Source organism: Alligator sinensis, unplaced genomic scaffold (genome assembly GCF_000455745.1).
Source record: "Alligator sinensis unplaced genomic scaffold, ASM45574v1 scaffold470_1, whole genome shotgun sequence".
Lineage (NCBI taxonomy): Eukaryota > Metazoa > Chordata > Crocodylia > Alligatoridae > Alligator > Alligator sinensis.
Genome location: NW_005842487.1, coordinates 402,008 through 418,587, shown reverse-complemented (window position 1 = coordinate 418,587; position 16,580 = coordinate 402,008). Strand labels below are relative to the sequence as shown.

The following is a 16,580-nucleotide window of genomic DNA, read 5'->3' as shown; positions in this document are numbered from 1 at the left end:
AAGAGTGGCTCAAATTATACAGAGCTTCTTCCTCCTGTCAGAAGAACAAAAAACGGAATTTTCCATTAGTTTGACAGAAAAGTCTTATTTTGAGAAGAAGCTCAGCTTAGCTTTTTGGATTTGTCTCCTGTCCTAAAATCCCCTCTAGGAAAGTAATAAGTCAATTAGCTTAGATTCAAGGAGCTGAATAAGCAGAAAGGAAGTACCACAAAGAAACCTGTTTTTTCTCTTGCAGTAACCCAATTTCATCTCACTTATTAACTCCTCATTCAGGAGAGTGAGCTGTCCCACATCCTTTAGAACTTGCTTCTAGACACAGGAATGTAGAAATTCAGTACCCTAGCAAGGGAGGAGTGAGTGGGGTGACCACCCTGGGCACCAAAGTGAAGGGGCACCAACAGCACTGCCTAGCTGGGGCGGGGTGTAGGATGGAGCCATGAGCAGCTTGTCCGGGGGATGTGGGAGGAGGTGGCTCCCCGCCCCGTTGCGTGCACCCCCGGGCAACCATTGGGGGGGGGGGGGGGGGCATGTTTCCTCTGGATCTGTGCGTGGGGTGAGGGCAGGCTGCTGCTGTAGGCTTGCACCGGTCACCAAACTTCCTTGCTACAGCACTGTAGAAATTTCTTCCCCTTAGAACTAGCCCCGAAAATTAAAAGAAAAATAATCAGAATTGAAAGTAAAAATCACAAGAAAAAAACAACTTGAAAAACTTTAAAAGCTTAGAAAAATAACATGAAAGAGTCATGAAGATGGATGGATGTTCTGGGTTGGCAAATGAAAATTCCTTGAAAGGGCTCATAAACTAGAACAAAATTGGGCTGTACAACCACAAGAACTGTATACCTTTACTGTGACTGGACAAATCCACATAAACATGTCTTCAACTGCAATCAAAGAATTTCACTTTGAAATTAAAATATGTAAGAAACCAATTTACTTGTTTTGTTATAATCACTAAAGTGGGTTAAAGTAATGAGAAGTGCAATGACAGTGGTGAAACATGTATAAGAACATTCATTAACTACAAATATGAATATTTCTCAAATATTAGACTGTATCAAGGCAGTGAAGACCTCAGTGTAAAATAGTGTTTCCTGAGGAATTTGCCTAGTCTATTTCAATCTAAGATTTAAATTGAACAAGAACGTACATTTCACTTATAGTTTATTTTTGTATTTGAGTGACATCTAGTGGATATTTGTACAACAAGCTGCTCTTTCCAGGTGTAAATGCTAAACTTTGCAAACTTTTATCGAAAGAGTGGGTACTGAATTTCTCACACAACAGGCAGCAAAAGGGTTTCCTGATTTTCCTATTATCTCAATGTATATAAGCTTATTCATGTGAACTATACCATAGGCAGTAGCTTTCTAACCATAGAACATACGCGACAGCACACAACACTAAAAAAATATTCATCATACCATTACACCTGGGCATAAGTCTGGTCCTAAAGCCTCTGTCCATTCAGACCACGATCTTCCTCTTGTTCCAAACCAGTGAAAAACTTCATAGACTATTTTTTTCCTAAGACTGTCAAAGAATCCTAATCAGGATCACTGGAACTAAGGGTTTGTGACTTACCTACCGGGAACTGACCTGAAACCTGTCATGTCATATCAGCTGTTGTTTAAGCTCCAAAGTTCTTGTGACTGAGGACAGCACTGTTTCTGACAACTCAGTATGCAAGTTGGTATGTCAGGGCAGTGGCCACAGAGACCAAACTGGAGCATGCACTGGATTATAAGATGCAATTTAAGACCTAATGCAAATTTGAAGAGCTTTTTAATATATTTAAAGAAACAAAACAAATCTCTCTCAAAATTATGCCTCCTACTTCAAATAGTGCCATACAAGTCATGTGAGTTTGCTGTGGCATAACTGAAGTGTTATGAAACATACATTCAGCTCAAAGTATCTGAACTAAACCAATTACATCATTAACAAAAAAATAAATATTAAAATTCATGAAATTTATATTTTCTAAAGCAGCAATCAGCAAACTTTTAAGGCTGTGGCCTGAATTGACTCAGTTTGGGTCAGAGGCAGACAGATCAGTGGGTGCTAGGATCCAACCACCACTACCACCAATCCTCAGTGGTATGGGGAGAGTGACTACCGATGAAACCTCCCAGCCACTGAATCCCACCGAAACTCTACCTCTGCAAGCCAGATCTGGCCCATGAGCCATAAATTGTCAACCCCAACTCTAAAGTCATACGTATATTGTATATATTTCCAGGTCTTAAATTGTCCCATGTAAACCAGTTCATGCTCCAGTTTGGGCTCTGTGGCCACTGTCCTGACATACCAACTTGCATATTGATGTGCAGTGCTATCTACAACCAGAAAAACTTACAGGGTTTAAACAGTCACTGGTATATTTGATACCTCTTTCCATATAGATACTGAACCACTGATGACAACTCATTGAATATATATAGTAGGTTTACTGGGAAAATAAATGCCTACATCAGTATTCATCTCCAGCTTGTATCTATAACATTGCTCAGAAGATGCTTACTATTGTTTCTTAATGATATTTTTTCAAAGTAAACTTTCCCCAAAAAGAATTTTATTTTCAGGCTTCTACAGAAAAAGTCCAGTCCAAACATTGTGGTGCCCTGGAAGAGAGAGAGAGAGAGAGAAAGAAAGAGAGAGAGGGAATGTGTATGTCATATTTTTACAGATTACAGGGTGCCAACAAGCAGCAGCAGATTCGAATCTTTGTGGCCTAATATGCACATAGCAATATTTGATGTCAGAAGGCAAGACAGATACAAACCTTTATAGACTAACTAAATATGTGATGCAATGAACTTGGGTTCACAATTTTTATGCTCTCTCATATATATTTTATTTAGTAAGTCTCTATAAAGGTGCCAATCTACCCTGCCTTTTAAATGACTTCAGACTAACCTAGCTGACAACCTCTCTCTGCTCATGAATGTTTTGATGGCCACATGTGCTTAGAGAATACCATCACTCAATGTAAGTTTCACAGCCAGATACCACAAAGTGCAAAAGTTCCAGGTATAAGTACCATAAGGAAAAGGGAAAAAAAAGAAATGTACATGTTTAAATAATCTTCGGAGTCAAACTAGCTAACCACCAGCAGGTAACAATTTTTAAATGGTTGGCAACAGTTTAAATAGTGTGGAATAAAAATTTTTGTCCTCTATAGGAAATTATTTCCCTTTCAGTGTAAAACATTCTGGGACTTGTAGTAGTGAAGTGCAAATTAGTCACATTCCTAGCTTTATCCAAGCTTAGTTGTGAGATTTATTTTATTAAGAGTAACACGTATCTTAGAAAATAATTGAGTATGAAGAAACCTAGCTTTGTTACATTTTACAAAACCTCAATAAAATAGAATCATTATAGCCTAATGAAAAACAAAATGCAAAGTACAGCATGTAAAACTGAGTTTGTGAAAAAAAAGAAGCTGAAAACATTATTGCTCTGCCAAAGTTTACTTAAAAATCTGTACAACTATTTTTGTGTATATAGTATCACGGATATGTAGTTTTAGATACCAGAATGTTGTACGCCCATTTTCAAACATGGAGAAAAAATAAAGCAGAGTTTAATAAAAAGGTGTAAAAATGTTTGAGTTTTCTAATAAAAGCATCAATATTCTTAACTCTACCAATTTAAATAAGGAAAAGAAAGTTACCTCCAAAACAGGTACATTTTCTTTTAGTTCAGTTGTATGCGATGCCAGTAAGCCAATCACTCTGGCTACTTTAGTACGTCTATGAATTAAACACATTTGTTACTGAAATGAAAAACACGCTACATTTAAAACATAAGAAAAACATAGTTATTGTGACTAGTTATTTATAATGGTATATTATACACAGATTATTAAGTACAGGCACTTTTCAAGCACAATTTTACAAATTAAGTAATCGCAAAAGCCCAGTTTGTTCTTAGATAATACACATTGGGCACATCTACATGTCACCATATGGGAGTACACCTTTTGGAAATACTAAAGCATGGTGCAGTATGGGTGGTTACTGCATCGTGTGCATGATGCACAAGTGAATTTCACTGCTCCACTACCGACGTGCTATAGCCGGGGAGCGTACCACCACGGCGACATAGCTGGCAATCACATATAGGCACATGTGATGGCCACGTCACAACAGCATGACATACAGCAATGTAGGGCAACGTGTAGACACACCATTTTCCCCTTTACAGTAGTATGTTACTTAAGCAATTCTAACTGAATTATGATGTAAGCAATTACTGGTCTATAAAAAGGCATAGACTTCCCTTTGTTTACTATAAAGTGGATTTAGAAATAATATTCATGCTAATCCCATTTGTTGTTCATATTCATTCACATAATTTAAAATAGAAAAGACCATCATGGGTCATTTTACATATTTCATCTTAGTTGTCAAAACAGATTCCATTTCCAGAAAAACATGAATGGGACAAATTAAATATTAGACACCTTATTTTAAAGGACATTTAAAAACTTACTTTAAATGCTGTAAAGGATTTAAAAAAAACCCTTAATACAAAACAACCAGTAGAGGGCATTATTGCATCATAATACTTCTGACCACTAAAGCAAATAAAGTTTCTATCATTATGAATATTATGAAGGGGTTGGATTAAGTCAAAGCCATATCAAAGTTTAAATGATATTCCCAATTATTTATTTCCTCTACTTCTAAATTACATATTTTAAGTAAAAAAGAAACGTATTCATGATCACAAATTCATTTTAACAGTGCACACATTTGTAAAAAATGGACAGAGTGGTTATGCAATTCGCTTCTTTTGTCAACATTGCAGTAGATTTAATCAGTCAACTCCTGGATTATATTTTTTTATTTATAGTATAAGTAAAATCCTCAATGGCCGTTTAAAATTGGTAGTGGCTAGAACATATCAGATCTTACTACACTTATGATGCTGAAAATAAACAATTCATTACACGTGCCACTATACTGTGCATCATCAGGAGAGGCTGGCAGGGTATGAAATTAAAGGACGTCATCTAACATATTCAATGACGATCAGTATTTCAACAGATCCATTTGAAATGAGTTACTTGTTACTTACATATCCCAATTGGCAGCTGCCCTCATCTGCTGAATTAACACTGGAAACTAGAATTAAAAACATACAATCCATTGTAAACCAAACTTCCCTGATGCTATATGAGAATCAAGATAATGGTGGACAGTATTCAAAGTTTTATATTAAGTATTAAAAAACCCCTGAGTTTATTTTGTAAATATAAAACAAAGGTAGGCAGTGAAAGCAAAAATGTTTGAAACGGTTACTTGTTAATTGAATATTGAATAAATCTATGTATTCTATGACCTAATAGGGGCCTCTGTCTCTAAATTGCATGTTCTTACTTTGTCAAACCTTTGGCTGGACCATATTCTGCCTTCAGTGTTACCACTATAAACTTGGTATCATCAGCTGAGGGAAATTTAACTTGGCTGTACTTTCTGTACTTTGGCCTATTTTGATCTCCCCAAATTATACCATCTTTAATATTTCATGGTCTTATTAAGCTTGGACACACTTCACAATTAACTCTTTATTAATATAGCAAATGATTATAAACATATTTATCTAGTCTAAAAGATGTAATGCCCCCCCCCCAGCTCCTTAAAATTTTTATTTGGCATGAAATTTAGTAGCATAAAATATAACAGGCGTAATTCATTATTTTGTCCTTAATTCATTGTACTGTATTTGTCATTACATTAACAGTTTCTTAAAATAGAAATAAAGGGAAGCATTGCTAAAGACAGCTGAGTTGTTGCAATGGCTGGCATGTGAACCATGTTGACTCTCCCAGAACTTCATTACTTACCAGCTGTGAGCAGATTAGTCTAGTTGCCACTTCTTTGTGGCCAGCCACAGTGCACAGGTAGCAAAGCAAATTCAGTTTAGCTCGTGCTGCCCCAGTGTTCTTTTCAGTGCAGTCGATCAATGAACAAATTTGTTGCAAAAAGTCATTCCAATCCGTTTCTTTCAGAGACAATAGCTTCTCAGCTGTTTAAAAAAATTTGAGCAGCTGTTTAAAAGATCAAGACTTGCAATCTTTGATTTCATTTTATTTACTAAATATGTCAACGTGAATCAAAGCAGTTTCAAATCTTCTGGATGCAATCACAATTTTAATGTTTAAAACTGGGAGGGACCATGACGCAACCAAAATTTGGTAGCAGGGGAGCAGTTAATGCTCTCATTACTCATGGTTCTGCCAAATTTTCAGATCTATGAGGAGCCCCACAGGGCAGATAAGGCAGCCCCATGTGCCAGGTCTGGCCCTGTATGCCAGATTTTGCTTGCAGACTGGTTCCATGCCACTCATTTGGCTCACAGGGCCCAATGAGCTGCGCACCACTAGTTTAAAATATTAAGAAAGTGATATTTAGAAAACAGCTGCTGAGATATAAGTTACTCTTCAATTTAACACCTGGGCTCTGCACAGAGCATGGAACTTTAGGTTATTTATTTTAATTTGGTCCTTTTACTATCTACCCTTTAAGGACCCAGATCTGAAAATGTTAGTCCATGAATTTCTCACACAAAGAATTTGCTGAACTTTTGTTTGGGGACAAAAGCAATGACAAAACTCCTTCAGCAAAATCACTGTCCAACAAATTTTACAGAATAAAGAAAAGGATCTTACATTATTTTTTACTCACTCTTCCTGCTTACACACCCAAGCAGCAAAAATTACTAAGCAGAAACACTATCTGAGTTCTAAAAAAGAAAATATTTTCGGCTAAAGTACAGAGTCATTCCTCAAAACACAATAAAGCCTAACAATACCTCCCAAAATAAACGAGATGGAAGTGATCCAAAGAAGATATGTTACACTCCCAACAACAATCAGCCTTTTGTTTTAATAAAATTACAACTTCAGCAAGCATTAAAAAACAACTTGATGCTGGGCATTAGAAATATTTCATAATTGAAGGTGGAATTAGCAGGACTGGGATGGGTGAAAGATTCACAGAAGTTTAGGGCTGGAAGGGACTTTGTGAGATCATCAGGTCCAGCCCCCTTGCTCTGGACAGAAAAGATGTTGGGGTTAAATAACCCCAGCAAGATGTGTGTCCAGTCTCCTTCTGAAGATCTCCAAGGTAGGTGCCTGCACCACCACTGCTGGGAGTCTATTCCAGAGTCTGGTCACACGAACCGTAAAGAAGCTTTTCCTTATATCCAGTCTGAAACCTCCTTCTAGGAGTTTATGACCGTTGCTCCTGGTTTTCCCCTGGGACACTTTGGTGAATAGCTGTTCACCTAGCCTCTGATGCTCTCCCCTGATATATTTGTAAGCCGCCACCAAATCCCCCTAAAGTTCTCTCTTTCCTAGGCTGAACAGTCCCATATCTGTCTGTTCTTCATATGGCTTGTTCTTCAGGCCTTCATAATCATACGAGTGGCTTTTCTCTGGACTCTCTCAAGCTTATCCACATCCTTCTTGAAGTGTGGTGTCCAGAACTGGATACAGTACTCCAGCTGTGGCCTCACCAATGCTGAATAGCATGGGAGAATAACTTCCTTAGGTTAGCTTGACATGCATCAGTTGACACATGCCAGCGTATCATTTGCTCTGCTAACTGTAGCATCACCCTGGTGGCTCATATTCATTTTGTGGTCAATTATGACCTGCAGGTCCCTTTCAGACGTGATGCTAGGTAGCGTGGCACCACCAAGCCTGTAAGTTTGTTGCAGATTTTTCCTCCCCATATGGAGCACTTTACACTTTTCAGTGTTGAACAGCACCTGGTTCTGGTCTGCCCACCTAACTAATCTGTCTAGGTCTGTCTAGATCACCAGCCTACCCTGAGGTGTGCCCACACTTAGTGTCATCAGCAAACTTTGCCAGCGTGCTTAGCAGCTCCACGTCCAGATCCATTAATGAAGATGTTGAAAAGCATTCGTCCAAGTACCGAACCCTGAGGGACCCCACTAGCTACCTTCCGCCAGGTCAACACAGATCCGTCTATTAGTACTGTCTGGGTCTGACCCCACAGCCAGTTTCCCACCCATCTGACTGTTGAATTGTTGAGCCCATAGACCTCTAGTTTTACCTTGCGAGCCTCATGGGACACCAAATCAAAGGCCTTCCTAAAGTCCAAGTAGATGACATTGACCTCATCTCCCTTATCCAGGTAGGGGTAACCTGGTTGTAGAAGGAGATGAGGTTAGTCAGACATGACCTACCCACGACAAAACCATGCTGGCTGTTGTTCAGAATTTTGCCTTCTAGTAGCTTATTGCATATGGACTCCTTGAGAAATTCTCTCTCCTCCCCTTCTTGAAAATGGACACAACATTTACCTCTCCTGAGTGCCACGAGTTCTCAAAGAGGTTCGTTAGCAGTCCTGCAATGACTTCGACTAGTTATAACACCTCTGATTACAGAAACAATTTTTGAACTTGATTACACATTTATCAAACTTTAACCATTTTGACTAAACTTCTGCATATCAGTTGTCTACCTTAGGTTGACTATTTTTCAGAAAATGTCAATTGCAGGGGTTCAAGCATTTCCAAGAACAACAATAAAGAAAATTATGTGATTTTATCTATATTCAATTCTAGTAATCTAATCTGGAGCATTCCGTTCTTTGGAGCAAACATGCAAAGGGATATGATGTTAGGGATATACTCTATGCCATCACCATGAAATCCACCACATGCAATCCACTTTATAAGCCTTTGAAAAATCTGTTTCTATATACTCAAGAGAGACTTTCCAATGTTAAGGTGCTAAGAAATCCTTCAAATTCTGCTCTTATTAAGAATGCTCAAGCCTCTTAAAGCTCCTAGTGCTGATCAGAAAGCACATATGACAGCCTCAGAAAATGCTCAAGCATTCTCCATCCTTTCACAACATCTACATATGACAAAGACTGGGTAATCGTGTACCTGTAATTCAAATTTTCCCTATAATTACTGTTCTAAACAAGGGTGGGGCTGAGCATCTTCCGCTTTCTCCTGTATTTTCAGTGACATCCTAGCTGGCACCCAAGCGGTGTAAAAAGCAGTTCTCCTATTTGAATATAGATGAGAATGGAAGTAAACTGGGATAACAATGTTGGTGAAACTGGAAGTGAGGAAGAGATCCTGAATGGGAGACAGAGCTTGAGACAGGGAACTGATGAGGAAAGCAGATCGAGAGGGAAGCAAGATAAGACCAAGAAATATAAAGAGAATAAAAATTGTACTGGCTAGACAAAAAATTGTAACAAAGAACTATAGTGGTAAAGACTGGGAAGGCACATGAAGAAACCTGAACTGGGATTAGGAATCCATAAGGGAAACTGGAGACCAGGGTGAGTTTGAAAACAGGCTGGATAAGGAGCAAAAAAGGGGGAGAAACAGGGACTGGAAAAAATGAGTACAACTGTGTAAATTAAGACTGTATCATAAAGAATATACATATGAAGGCAGAACTGAAGTTGTACATGTAATGTTAATTTTGGCATTTCCTAACTTTTGAGTTCCTTGACTTAGCAGTTTTAATAAGTTTTGTTTATCATTTATAATTTAATTTGCACATCCAGAAAATTGTGATTTAATCAAAGAAATAACACCTGCTTATTGTAAATTTATGTAAAAAAAAAAAACAACACTCAATTTTACAGTTCACTGTAAAGAGTTTCACTTTTTTCCCCAGATCCAACTTTGATGTGCAGGGTAAAAAAATAGAAAAGTGATTGTAAGTGATGCAAGTGATCAGCTTCTTCTCCACTCCTATTGTGTGCTAGAAAATGCTACAACTTTGAGAAATACATTTAAGCATAGAGATTCCACTTTCCTAAGCATATTTTAAATAATGTGAGCTTTCCATAATTTTAAGGTAAGAAATGGATTTATCTGGTATTATTTTGGTTAATACTTTTAAACAGTAACAGCTCCTAATCACTTTCTTGTGGACTGCACTGCAATTCATGAAGATCATTCATTGTCTTTGCAATTTTTGTAGATATTATATGAAACTTGATCTTAGGTTTATTTCAACAATTTAGCATGGTTTAGAACAAAATTACAATGTAATACAAGAAACATGTGAATCATCAGCTATGAAACTTATGAATCAAAAGGAGACTGCAGCTCTTCAAATAGAAAATAACGAAGAGGAAAAGAATTATTACATTTACATGTGTAGCACTTATACATTTCAACAACTTTAGAAGGATTGTACCGGAATGTGCTGGTATATGTAGTGTTTTCTGATCAAATCTAACTGGTGCTTGTTTCATTATCTGGAAAAAAAAGTTGTTTGATATAACTATTAGTTTTTAACAGAACTGCTGAAAGTCTGAGTAGATAAACTTGATATTATGAATCATGAGATTATTTCATGCACCCAATAAAAACATTCCTGCCATTACTAAGGAGATGTCAACGTTATCACATAAATTTATTCCAAGCTAGTACTTGGGATTTAATGTATCAGTCTGGCAGTAATTAACTAACCAATTTCAGTATTGAGCTGATTTTAATGTACAGAAATAGAGCACCCATAATTTGTTTAACATTTTTACTTCACTTCTATAAGAAAAAAATGCCTTTTCTTTTTAAAATGATCTATTGTAGGGTAATAAATAGACATGTGGTTAAAGACCAGTTAATAAAGAATTTCTATTATATAGATGTACATTGAAAGAGTTACCACATTGTAAAAAAAAAAAAAAAAAAGGAAATTTCATATTAACATAGTAATGCATCCAGTGCTAAATGCATATTTTCATGAGAGATCAATATGCAATGAAGGTTTATGGTTGAGTTGGACAATTACTTATACATTCAATTATGCATTTGAGTGTGATTTATAGTAACAGGATGTCAATACAGTGTAGCTGGAGTTTAGAGGGTAGTATGTGACACAATAACAGTGTGGACTGGAACATTTTCTCCTAAAAATCATCAGCTGCATGAGTATGGCTAGTAAGAGAAAGTATGTTGCTGATTTAAGTTGGAACTTCTCTAAGGCAGATATGTAATGTTATTGTAGGTTCCCCATTTTTGTCATGGGATAACTTGCCTTGCTTTTTTGTAACATCTGGCATGTTACATAATAATCATGCAAAACTCACATTTATCCTGCAACAAATAAAACATTGGATGGGGCCTCAGACAAATACTTGATTTAATATTAAATCAAATTCTCTAAACTTGTACCATCACAGTGCCAGAGAAACTCCAGAAAATTCAAGAAGGCTTGCTAAATGACTGGGTGTATTTGTGTATAATGACAATTATAAAAGAAAGGAAGAGTTTCACCCTGTGAAAAGTTGCTGTGCATAAACAGCCCAGCCCTGCAAGCCCTTAATCTACTATTTATTATTTTATTATATTGTACCTTTGGATTGTCAAGAATGGGGGTTACAGTAAGGTCAAACTCAGTGTAGATGAGCTCTTTCAGCCTGAACTCCATATCCTGCTGACTTGAGCACATATGTTCAGCCTAGAAAAAGAAAAATATATATAGTAGACAGATTTATAACAAAGCAAACTTTTCTTCTGCAACATTGTGTTTCACCGTTACCAAACTGCATTGTATAGATCAGTGGTGCTCAATCTCATGCCAGCCCACAGGGCTTACAAGAGGTCCAGAAATTTGGTGCTGAGGGAGTGGTGGCATCATTACATTTCCACTCCCCTCCTGCCATATTTTTAGACCTCTGTGGAGCCTTTTGGGCTGGATGACATGTTCTTATGCATTAGATCATTCAAGCACATAGTAAGGCCAATGTGTTGTGTCACTCCATGGCTGGATCCCAGAACACAGGTCACTCCACAGCCAGACTGCTTCCATGGACCAATGCCACATGCTGGATCCAGCCTCTGGGACCAGATAGGTTCAGCATCACTGGTATAGATAAGAGAAATACTCTTAGTTCTGTATATTTTATGTATTTACCTGAATCAAGATGACTTTAAATTTAAGACGACTCCCTAATAATTAGATTCTATATGTGAAAAATATATCAATTTGTTTAGAATATACAGAATCTAATTATCAGGGGGGCTGACTTAAAATTTTCCTCACCACTGTCCCTTGCAGTCATCTGCCAATCCCACCCCCCACGACACTGTACTTGAATCAAAGACAAGGGGCTTCCCCCCCCGCCCATGCCAAACAACGAACATAACTGTATTTACTCAAATCTAAGACAAGGTTTATATAGTGCCTAGATTTCTTAACTTATAGCAAACACAGACAGCTCAGTAAAGGGTAGGAGAACAAAAAATAGCATTGTCACCTTTTTATAGATAGGAAACTGAGACAGAAGAAAATTAAACAGCTTGCCTGAGTCCTAAAAGTCTGATGAAGAGGGATCTTAATATTCAACATTCCTGACATCTTTATCACTACATATTTCTATTAGCAGATTCCTCCCAATTGTACAGATAATTCTTTTTTTCTTAAGCCTCAGATCAAAAGAATAGGTATTTATATACAAATAAGAGTTTATGTAATTCTTGACATAATTTTCATTCCTGAGAGAAAATATTCTGTATGGACAAGATCCAACACTTGAAAGACCATTTCAAAGTTTATCTAGAAATATGAGAAAGGTATGTGCACAAACATTCATGCCCAATCTGCAAAGAAATCAATTTTGCACAAAATTATTTAATGTAGTAAACTTTACACATTGTGATTAGTCTCATAGAAAACTCAAAAACACACGTCTTTGCAAGAGCAGGGCCCAAGATATTAAAAACATTTTCTTAATAGTAAAGACATCTTGCAATTTAATATCTACAGTTATTTATGTAATTACATTAATAATCTCATTGTCTCTAACATTTAAAATGCAATTATTTTATTTTATGGATTCTGTGTTATTTATTAGACTGCATTTGGAACATTTAAAGTATGTGAGAACAATTAATCTTTCTGTAGAGTACATTTAGTCATAATAAAGGTGGTTTTAAAAGACCATCAGGTACGTTTTATGAACTATAATTATATTAACATATTTTTTTTAAGCGGCAATATCAATAAATAAAAAAATCATTTATTTCACATATGGACCTTTGTTTACATAAATATACACACACACATTCCCACAAAAAACCCTGTAACTTAAAAACTACCACAGTAATAAGTATCATTAAAAACACCACAGTATGAAATCCCAAGTCTTTAAAGGCTATAGAAATGATAAAATCAGATAAAGTACAGAGTGTTTTGATCACTGCAGTTCATATTTTCTAAAAAGGATATGCTTATACATGTGAACTAACATTAGACATTGCACGAACAACCTTAAATATGACCCTAACATACTTCTTCTATAATGCGGTTTCTTAGTAAGGTATTAAATCATTATTGCATATTATACAAAGCCATTATTGAAAAGCTAAATAATTATGTAAGTACACGCCATTTTATATACTTTACTTGGTACAGAAATTGTAAAGTAAAAAAAAAAAGTATATCAGTACTATTTCATGTTTAATACTGATACATAAATATTTGAGGAATTCAGGCTACAACCTTAAATCTAAAAACACTATCAACAGGCTATAATATTTTTCTGCTCACCTTTGTGGCCTGTAAATCTCTCTGAGGGGAATTCTTAGTAGGAATAAGAAGAACGTTGTTTGTTTCTACAGCAATGCTAGTTCTAGGGGTAGGACGGGAGCTAAAATAAAGCCGAAAGAGAGAGAGAGAGAGAGAGAGAGAGTTCTGAATAGGTTCAATATACTATAAACCATACTCTAGTTGTTGAAACTTTCCCAAATTGCCCATTATTCTGAAAGGCTGTCAGGCACAAAAATTGTTCCATCTACCAAACATGTACTTAGTGTTTTTAAAATACCCAATAGTGTAAACATGGTAAAATCCCATCTCCTCAATCTTCGAGTCATCAAATATCTCAAGAGAATTAAACTCTCTGGAAACGATATTCAGTTTAGATTATTCCAGCTGTGCGAAAGCTGGGAAAGTATTGAAAAATTACAAAGATTCTCATGCCTTCCTCCCACCCCCCTTCCCTCACCCCCACACACTCCCATTTCCAATGCTGTTTGTTCATAAAAACTTTGAAAAGCAAGACAATGAAAGGAATCAGCATGGAGAGGCTAGTGTGCAACACATCTGTGATCACAAATACATCTGTGATCACTATTAAAGTCATTTAAATAATTTTAAATCGGGATTTTAAAACTGTACACAGGAAACTCAGATGTTACATTATCAATTTTAATTGTATTCCATATTTGTAATTTTAGTTATTTTTATTTATAGTTTGTGTCCATAAAGAAACATGACTTCTTCAGATGAAAACTGGAATTCAATTTTAAAATGCACAAAAAGAAGCCGTTAAATATCTGTACATTAAGTATGCCATACAAAAAAAGAAAAAAGCTTAACTAGTTATTTCCTTTCATAACTTATTACACAAAGGAAGTATTGTCTAAAGATGATAAACAGACTCAATTATTTGTAGTTATCATGTCAAGTTCAAAATTTAGGAATTGGTAAATCCCATTCTTCACACCTTGTTTTTATTCATAAGCAACAGGAAGAAGACACATGCTTTTCCACTTTCTCAGCTCCCAGTTTGACTCTGAATGAGCTAATCACTGAACTAAACTACCTAAAAAAACCCACAAAGGCAGAAAATTTTACCTCTGCCTTGCAGAAAAGCTTATTATAGTCAAACACTGGTTTAGCACAGTGTTTCTCAACCCATTGTACGCGTACCCCTGGGGGTACACGAGACAGGCAGGGGGTATGTGGGTGCTGCGTTTTAGTCTTTGCTTTCTCAGGCAGGAAGCTCCGGCTGCCACCCCTCCCACCATGTCCAGTGCACCAGGGCTTTCACTCCCCAGCATCAGTGTGCTGGGTAATAGGGAGGGAGGCCCTGTGCAAGCTGCTTTGCCCCGGGTCACGGTGGAAAAAGGTCGGACTCGGCTCACAGTGACGAAACTGGAAGCGCCACGGTGGGACTTCCAGTTTCGCTTTTGCTGCGTCAATCAGCATGGGGTATGTAAGGTATCAAAGGTTGAGAAGCACTGGTTTAGCACATCCACAAACCCTTTGTTTCCAGATATTCGGCTTGTGACTCCCTTCAAATGCAATGGTTTGACTTCCTTTAAAAGTCTGGCAGTCAAAATGTCTGGATTAAAGTTTAAAATAGCATCATTTTTTTTCAAATTAAAGTTAGTTTAGCACATTACCTTTTTTATTTTTTATAAAGAGGGTTTTCAGTGTTCTTTTTTAGTAAATGTTTTTTTTTTTTTTTAAATCACTGGCTGAACTACTCTAATGGCTGATGGGCTATCTATCATGTGTTTGGATCATAATACATGAGCCCTTCATTTGGGCTCATCTTCTGCAAGAATAGTACATGACTAGCATTTTTGACTAGCATTTACCTTCTCCATTCGGACAAAAACTAAGCTTATAACTAAAAGTAATCACTTCATTTTTTTTCTCTTACAAACTACTGGTGTATGTGGCACAAATAATACATAGCAATGGATATCCTCCATAGGACATGCTTAACTAATTTGCAGATGACAGTAAACTGGGTAGAGTTGCAGACACTAGAGGGTAGAGCTAGGATCCAGAATGACCTGGAAAAACTGGAGAAATGGCCCAAATCAATCAGATGAAATTCAGCAAGGATAGCTGCAAAATCCTTGTGGAACACCTGCATGCACAAATACAGACTGGGGAAATGATTGGCTACTGTACTCCATACTGCGGTACTACAGATAATCCAGTGAGGATTACGTTAGACCATAAATTGATTATGGGGAAACAGTGTGTTCTTATTACAAAACAAAAACAAAACAAGCCAAAAACTAGGTTAGAGATTAGGAAAAACTTTATGGCTAGGGACAGACATTACACATAAACCTGTGTATCAGTGATCAGACACTGGATTAAACCTGTAACAGAACAGACGTTCAGGGCGCACAAACCAGTTTGAAAATGGCTGAAACTGGTTTGAGATAAACCTGGTTGAATGTAGTATCAGACTTAACTGATTTGGGTCAAACTGGTTTATGCAATGTCTGTCCCAGACTCCTTCCTGGTTTCACTTAAACCAGAGTCCCCCAGCATCCCAGATGCTTTGCAGTCCTGGGTGGGGCTCTCTGCTCCAGAGCAAGACTGGCCCCACCCCTCTGGCTGGCTTCCCCTCTGCCCCTCCCACCTCCCTGCACGAGCAGAGATTCCCCCCCCTCCCTTCTCCCACAGCACGGACCGGACCGTAGGCAGCAAATGATAAGGCAGACAGGACAAAGGCAGATAGGACAGTGTCCGCTTAGGGCTTTTTGGAGCTAATCAACAGGTCAACTGGTAATGTCCCTTTGTTCCTTCCTTGGAAAAAGTTGTTTAGGAAGAGCTTAAATTAATGAGAGGCTTTTGTTTTCTTGATGGAGTGCTAAATGCTCTATTAACAACACCCTGCTGGCTCCCTCGCTGGTCAGGAAGAGCAGGGGGGAGGAGGAGGAGGGACCCTTCCCTAAATCGAAGCGTCCTTCCAGGGCCTGGCCTGAGCTCAGCACTGTAAAATAGAAGGGAGGGCTTCTCTAGCACCCCC

At 37.4% G+C, this 16,580-nt stretch overlaps 1 protein-coding gene across 1 annotated transcript in view; it reads right to left on the bottom strand.

The window, feature by feature from the left end:
* Positions 1 to 16,580, bottom strand: part of ULK4 (unc-51 like kinase 4) — a 457,838-nt gene that overhangs the window by 404,248 nt on the left and 37,010 nt on the right. The window contains exons 12-17 of the mRNA XM_025212836.1: positions 13,568 to 13,667; positions 11,372 to 11,476; positions 10,211 to 10,271; positions 5,855 to 6,036; positions 5,086 to 5,132; positions 3,677 to 3,755 (exon numbers count right to left, since the gene is read on the bottom strand). Of these exons, the coding sequence (XP_025068621.1) occupies positions 3,677 to 3,755; positions 5,086 to 5,132; positions 5,855 to 6,036; positions 10,211 to 10,271; positions 11,372 to 11,476; positions 13,568 to 13,667 (574 nt within the window). The remainder of the gene's footprint in view (positions 1 to 3,676; positions 3,756 to 5,085; positions 5,133 to 5,854; positions 6,037 to 10,210; positions 10,272 to 11,371; positions 11,477 to 13,567; positions 13,668 to 16,580) is intronic.